This window comes from Fringilla coelebs (assembly GCF_963513975.1).
Source record: "Fringilla coelebs genome assembly, chromosome: 10".
NCBI lineage: Eukaryota > Metazoa > Chordata > Aves > Passeriformes > Fringillidae > Fringilla > Fringilla coelebs.
The window spans coordinates 4,515,230-4,522,885 of NC_140036.1; the positions used below are offsets into that span (position 1 = coordinate 4,515,230).

Here is a 7,656-nt window from a genome sequence, read left to right on the forward strand (position 1 = left end):
GATTTGGTTTTTTGATGTGCCACTGCTCTCCTCTGACCCTTGTCAGCCTGGGGACAAACCCCCTCCCAGCCCATCAGGCCCACGCTGGGTCCTGTGAAGGTTATGGGGAGGGGGCTGAGCACAGGAGTGCCCCAGGGAATGAGCAGCAGCTGCTCCTGACACTCGTGTGTGGGTGAACTTTGGGGGTTGCACCTCAATTCCTGCTCTGCCTCCCCCAGCACAGCTCCATCTGAATGCCCCAGCTCGGCTCCTCGGGGCTCCTTCACCTGTCCTGCCCTGTGCAGGTGACAAACACCAGCTCAACTGCCCTAAATATGAACTGATTAACAAAACTGATAACAAAACTGATTAACAAGAGTGTCCAGCTCTTCAGACTGTGACACCACCGTGTCTCATTTTCCACCAGGGTGGGTGGAGGCTGACAAACTACAGACAACATCTAGAATAGAAATTTTCAGTTGCACTGAAGTTGCAAAATAGAACTGAAAGACTAACTGGCTAGTGAGATAAAAGGGTGTAAAAGTGGGCAGACAGGATGCTAAACACAGCTGGAACCACTGGAGGAACAGGGGATGAGGGACATGGTGAATTTTGTGGCAAAGTTATGTAACAAGAAACAGCAGCATGTGCCCTGAGAGAGGGTCAAGGCAAGGTCAGGGTATTGGGGCACTCAGTGAGTGTGACCAGCAGCCACCCCTGCAGAGAAACCTCTAGCAGCACCAGTCCCTTCCAGGAAGGGATGGAGGCATGTAAGCTGCTTCTGGACAAAGTGCTGTTGTCTAGGAAGGCCCTTGTGATGAACCTGTGTGATGAGGATGGAGCAAACCCTGCTCTGAAGGGTTTCCACAGCACACATTTGGTTAGAGCAGCTATCCTCCGTGTGTCCAGCTCTGCCATAAGGGGTGCCTGCTCTCTAATGCTCCCAGCTGGGTCAGGAAATGGATTCTCTGCCTCCTGAGGACCTTATTCAAGGCTATCTGCCTTTCAGTCCTTCTCCTTTCAGGATCACGAGGGGTGGCTGAGGCAGCTGCTGGAAGCCAGGTCCTCACCTCCATCCCTCACCGGGCCAGTTCCCAACCCCAAACGGCCACCAGCCCCCAGGGAAGGGCCATGGCCCAGGCCAGGTGACAGGCACAGGAGCAGCCCTGGGCTCATCAGCCCCTCTGGGTGTGCATCCCCCCGGGGGCTCTGTCAGTCTCACACGGGGCTCTTGCACCGGGCTGGTGTCACGGCTCCTGCCGCGCCCTCCGCGCAGCGTGTGCCAGCAGCCGAGTGACACCCGAGGTGGCACCTCCTCCTGGCACCTCCTCCGGGCCCTACTTGCCGTCGCAGGAGCCGCAGAGGCAGCCGAGGCAGCCGTTGAGGATCTGGAGCAGGGCCAGCAGCATCTCGGCGGCGCTGACGAGCAGCAGGAGCGAGAAGAGCCCCACGTGCCAGGGGACGATGCCCTCGGGCTCCAGGCAGGTGCTCCAGGTGCTCCGGTTGTACAGGTAGTTCTCAGCCCTGTGTGACAGGAAGGGGACGAGGTGCAGGATGCCATCACTATCTGCCATGAAACATCCCCCAGACATCCCACCCTTCATCCAGGGGATGAGCAGAAAAAAAGCTTAGAAGCAAAAAAGAAAGGAGCAGGCAAAAAAAAAGAATGGTTGGAAGAATCACATGCTCTCGTGTGCGTGAATCTAAAAACAGAACAGAAATATTTTGACAGGAGGGAAAGAAACCTATGCAATAACTAATTCTGCCATCTCTCTGACAATTGACCTGACCACTGGAAGCAAAAACATGGAAGCTAATGTCAAGATGTTGCAGTGCAAAAACATTGGAATAAAACATTAACCATGGGCTCAGATAGGATGAAATGTTGGTAAGAGTCTGAAGTAAAGAAATGGGAGCAGAGGGATTCAAAGAGTGAATACAAAGGGAGGATTCCACCTCATAATAAACTAGCAAACAGCGCTGCAACTTCTCATTTGAGTTCTGTTCTGTCACTTGATATTACAATTACTTCAGCTGGAGGTGGGAGGGTGATGAAGATGGAAAACACCCCGCAGAAACCCATGGAAGGTGAGAGGGGCTGCCAGGGTCTTGCATCAACCACTGCCAGTGATCACCACCCACCCCCTTCATTAATCCACTTAATTAATTGTGGAGGCAGCAGCGGTGATCCGGCCCTCACCTGGCATCCGGCCGCAGGTCGATGGGATCCAGGAAGGGATATCCCCAGCGGGCGGCGTGCCCGGGGCCCGGCCCGGTGCCGTTGTAGCGGCAGAGGGGGCCGGTGCTCAGCCCCACGCCGCACAGCACGAAGCAGGCGGCGGCGGCCAGCAGCGCCAGCTTGGACAGCACCACGGACAGGAACGCCTGCGGAGCGCCGGGGGCACACACGGTCAGCGGGTGCGAAGGCAGCTCAGCTCGTCAGCAGGGTGTGGGAGGGGGAAACTGCCCTGCCAGCTGCGGCTGAGGATGGAGGCAGCGACCCGCAGAGCCCATCCCAGCCCGCCCCGGAGCCCTGTCCCCTGGGGAGGTGACACCCTGCCGCAGGGCCCGCTCTGGGACTGGGGACATTCCACATCCCACCGTGGCACCCAGGCAAGGGTCTGTGCCCAGCACAGGACAGGGGGACCCGCCACAACACACCGGGGGCCGGGGGAGAGGAGAAACCCTGCCCTGTGCCGGGTGGGACCAGAGGAGAAACCCTGCCCTGTGCCGGGTGGGACCAGAGGAGGATCCCTGCCCTGTGCCGGGTGGGACCAGAGGAGGATCCCTGCCCTGTCCTGGGTGGGGCTGTGGCAGAGGAGGATCCCTGCCCTGTCCCGGGTGGGACCAGAGGAGGATCCCTGCCCTGTCGAAGATCTCTGTCCCAGGTAGGGCCATGGAAGGGGAGGATCCCCGCCCTGTCCCACCGCGGGTCCATGGCACAGAAGGATCCCCGCCCTGTCCCACCGCGGGTCCATGGCACAGAAGGGTCCCTGCCCTGTTCCACCGCGGGTCCATGGCACAGAAGGATCCCCGCCCTGTCCCACCGCGGGTCCATGGCACAGAAGGGTCCCTGCCCTGTCCCACGGCGGAGGAGCTGTGTCCCGGCCCCATCCCCGCTGCCTCCCGGCCCCATCCCCGCTGCCTCCCGGCCCATCCCAGCTCCCTTGGCTTACGCTGTGGCGGCCGGAGCAGCCGGAGCGCTGCCAGCCCAGCGCCGTGATGTGGGTCGCTGCCAGCAGCACCTGCGGGGACAAAACCACAGCTGGGGGGACAAAGGGGAGCCGCCGGCCCCGCTCCATCCCCCTGGCCCTGCTCCAGCCCCGGGGGCGTCCCGCGGTACTCACGGCGATGCCGCCCCAGAGCCCCGGCACGGCGCGGGCGTGGCGGCCGATGTGTCCCTGCAGCAGCGGCTCGGATGCTCCGCCGGGGAACAGCAGGAGGATGCTGGCTGCCATGGAGAGCGTGCCCAGCACCAGCAGGCAGGGCCCCACGATCCGGCTGCACTTCCCCACGCACATGGCCGTCCTGCGTGGGCACGGGGAGGAAGAGGAGGAGGAGAGGAAGGGGCTGCATTGGGCCCTGCAGCGCCCCGAGGCTTCCCCAGCCTGAGCCCGTCTCACAGCTGGGTTGTGCTTTTGGGTGTGAGCCCATCCTGCCCCTACCTGAGGGCAATTTCCCATGGAAATTCTAATACTTCTTTGCCAGATGGGCACTGGGGTTCCCACACCAAACCCCAAGACTTGTGTGGCTCTTCCAAAATGTGTCCCAGCTCCTGGCAGGGGCAGATGGTCTTTAAGGTCCCTTCCAACCAAAACCTGTCTGAGGTTCTATGAAAATGTTCCTGCAGGGAACCAAGCACCCACCACAGCTCAGCTTGGCTTTCATGGTTTACAACAAGCAGGAGGGAGCCAGGAAAGAGACAAAACTCTGTACAAGGGCTTGTGAAAGGACATCGGTCTCCAATCAAATCTGGCAGCAATTCCATCCCTGTCCCTGCCAGAGGTCTGAGTATGAAACTGATGAAATTTAATTAAGAAAACATTATTACCTATCCTGCAGTTCCACTGACATGGAAGTTATTAATTAAATTATTAACTTATGAGTTAGGTTATTGTTATGATTTTATCTAGAAAGCACCTGCCCATCTCCAGGTGATACCGTGTCCAAAATTGCCTCTCCTGCACCTACTAGACCCTTTCTGTACAGGATGTCCTTTGGTCACACTGCTGAACACAGCACGGTTTGCTGCTGTCCTGGCTCCCAGCTGTTTTCTGCCCTGAATTCTCTTGGCTTGAAGTTGGGCTCATGCATTTTCCCCTTTCCTGCTGAACTGCAGCCCATTTTGCACAGGTTCCCCAGCTCCAGCTGTTTCTTGCTCTGGCTTTGCAGAGCAGGGGCTGCTCGGGGCCAGCCCCAGAAGGGAGGGCTGAGCATGGAGGGACAGAGCTCTGAGACACCTGAGGGGGACCATCAGCTCCACACGTCCTAGAATCCCACCTCTCTTGATTTCCATCTTCCCTGCCTTGGTTACAGGGAATTTAAGGCCTCTTTCCCCCTTTCAACCCCTGCCTGCAGAGCAGGGATTGTGTGTGGTTGTTTCCTGCCACAGCCCTGTGCCGAGTGCCCCGTCCCCAGCACCTTCTGGGACAGCTCCAGCTCCTCTGAGCTCACAGCCTGGGCTCTCTCTGCTCATCTCCCCTCCACTGCTGCCCTCTCCCTGGGGATGGCAGGAGGTCTCTTTCTCCCAGGAAGCTCCCAGGGAACTCTGTCCCTTCCAGACATCCCTTCAAGCACCACAGACAAACCCCAGTGCAGGGGAGGCAGAGCCAAAGCGCAGGAGGTCCTGTGTCCCTCTGCACAGCAGGGCTCCCTTCTGCCAGCACAGCCCCAGGACCAAACCCACAGAGATCCCAGCAGAGCCCAGGGAGCCTCTCCCCCCTTCCCAGCTTACCTGGAGTGATGCCTCACGGAGCAGCAGTGCCAGCCCTGCCTGAGCCTGGCCCAGGCATCACCCATGGGTGACTATTTATGACAGCCCAGCCTCTGCTCCCCTCCCTCCTGCCCCTCCAGGGCCGCCCACCAGGACATGACCCTCTGGCCATGTCCCCATCCCAGGGAGGGATGAGTGGCTGCATGAGCCAGCCTCTGCCTTGCTCTTCCCCATTTCAGAGCTCACCCTGGTACAGCTCACCAAAACAGGCACACCCTCAGATTTTAAGGCTTCTACCACGTCTGCACTAAATGCCTCAAGCACTGCCCGAGCAGTGAACACTGCTGCTCCTGGAATAATCTGTTGGGATAGTGCTCTCCTCTCCAATACTTCAATAAAAGCTTCAGAATAAACATTCCCTTGTGTTAACTGGCTCCTACCTCCCACCCTTTGCTTCCTCACAGGTGTCTCAGCTTTTCCTCAGGTGCTGAGTGCATCCCCACCACGTGTGTGTCCCGTGCCTTGGTGATGAGATTGAGAGAGGAAGGTTATTTCTGGGTATCATTATTATAAATCATCAGATATCAGCATTTTCTATCTGCCATGGCTGGCAGTTAACGTGCAACAGGGAAACTCCAGTTCCCACAGAGGTCACAAACAGGATCAGGAGAGCATGAAGGATCTCTGTGTCTGAGAAAAGGAGTCAGGGAAACAATAAGACCAAAAAAAATGGCAAAAATGGGGCAGTTTTGTTGGCAGAGGAGTTGCAGGTGGCACAAGCAAAGAGGAGAATGGCTCGTGGGCTGTGCAGGCAGAAGGAAGAACCTTCTCAAAGAAGAGTTTTGGGAGCCCTCCAAGAGCCACATGGAGAAAGGTGAATGGGTGAGGCCGAGTTACAGCAGGCAATTCCATTCCTCTTGCAAAAAAGAGCTGAGGAGCAGATTATCAGACAGACCCTGTGAAAGGAAAATCAGAGTTGGCACCAGAGAGGAAATCCCATTTTAGTCACGGAATCTCAGAATAGTCTGAGGGGGAAGGGACCCAGCAGGCTCATGGAGTCCAACTCTGAAGCCCAAGCAGGGACTGAACCTGAGACCTTGGCAGCCTTGCTGGGCTCAAGCACCTGAGTTCATCTCAGGGTATTTCATCCTTAAATAAGACAAATCAGTCTCCAAAATGAAGACAGACAACACATGCAGGATAAGCAGAGTCCAAGTTCTCCTTCCTCTCTTTTTTCACTTCGAAAGAGGGGAACCCATCTTTCACTCTGCTGGTAGAAAACGTTTTGCAACCTCATCCTGTGCCTTTCCTACGTCACAGCAGTCTGAGGTTCCCAGCACACACATGACCTGCTCCATCACCTCCCACAAAAAACCCCACGCCAGGAAGTGTGAAGCATCCAGCTGACACTCCTCCCTGGACTGCTGATCTTTCCCTTATAAGAATAATCCTAAAGGAAGGCTAATTTTAGCCCTGCACGTGAGGAGCTGTGTGCTTGCCTTTCCCACAGCAGAGTTCAACTGTGCAAGTGTCAGCACAGCAAGGAATTTGCTGCCAAACGTGGCCCCACCTGAGGCAATTCCAGCTTGGCCAGGTCCTCCTGCTGGAGGTGCCTTCACCTCCCTGCTCCCCTGCCCTTTGCTTCCCCAGGCTCCTCTGGGGCTGGGGAAACTGCACAGCAGGCTGGGGGTCAAGAGTGGTTTGGCTTCAAGGAGAACCAGAGAGAATGAGGTGAGTCTGAGCTGGTGAGAAGGAAACATTCTGTGCCAAAGCAGCCTCCACCTTGGGCCTGGATGGAAGATGTTCAGCACCCCTCTGGTCTCTCCCACTCCCCTCCTTAGCATCTGCAAACCTGTTTGTGCCACTGCTCAGCCAAGACTTCTCCAAAATCCCCTTAGGCAAGCCCTGCAGGGTGTTGGTGGCTAGAACTGACTGAGGAAACACCAACACAATGCTGGACAACAGCCCCTGCAGGGCTTACAAATGTCACCTGAATTTACAGTGCAGATAAACCAACCCCATGAAAAGTTGGAAGTTTACAGAAAGGAAAAGTAAGTAAATGAAACCCGAGAGGTATTTTGAGTTTGAGGCATCCCTGCAGCTCCTTGACCTGCAGACTGATGTAAAAAGATTCCTGACTCAGTTGGAACTGGAGATATTTTCCTAGGCTGCATGAAGAGTTCAGGGTTTTCCAGCTTCAGGACCGTGGCAAGGGCTGAGCTCCACAGTGGAGACCCAGCTATGGTCAGGAACACGAGGCTGACCCAAAACTGATTTCTTAATTTCTGTTTCTCCACTGTACCTGCCAAGCCCTGGTCCAGAAGGGTCCCTGCTCCTCAGCATTCCATGCCAGGCCACGACAGGAATGTCCCAAGGAGCCCAAACTCCCCAAGCCAGAGGCTCTGCCTTGCCACCACCTGTACCAGGAGGACACTGACACTCAGAACAGGAAGCCCCATTTCCTCTGCTCTTCCATTGGGAAGGATGGAAAATCCCAGCCCTGCCTCTTTTTATTAGTTTTCATACAGGTATTTTTCCTGTCAAGGTCCTGCAGGTTTGTCTCACTTCAAGATTTTCTATCCTCTACAACAGCCTGAAGCTTTCTTGGGCAGTGCTGTCATCAACAATTCCTTATCCTTCTAGCCCAGTATCCTTAAGGAAAAACTCAGCAACTCCACAAATCACACAGGACAGACTTCCATTAGCACTAAACCAACAAATAAACCCCAACCCAAAAAAACCAA

General features: G+C 56.1%; 1 protein-coding gene across 1 annotated transcript; it reads right to left on the reverse strand.

Annotated features, from left to right (window-relative positions):
• Window positions 1–1,316: 1,316 nt before the first annotated feature.
• Window positions 1,317–3,500, reverse strand: TM4SF19 (transmembrane 4 L six family member 19; the record flags this gene model as incomplete). The annotated part of the gene is made up of 4 exons (XM_084212053.1): window positions 1,317–1,503; window positions 2,180–2,364; window positions 3,156–3,224; window positions 3,327–3,500. The coding sequence occupies 4 exons, from the start codon at window positions 3,498–3,500 to the stop codon at window positions 1,317–1,319; spliced, it is 615 nt and encodes a 204-aa protein (XP_084068179.1).
• Window positions 3,501–7,656: the final 4,156 nt, after the last annotated feature.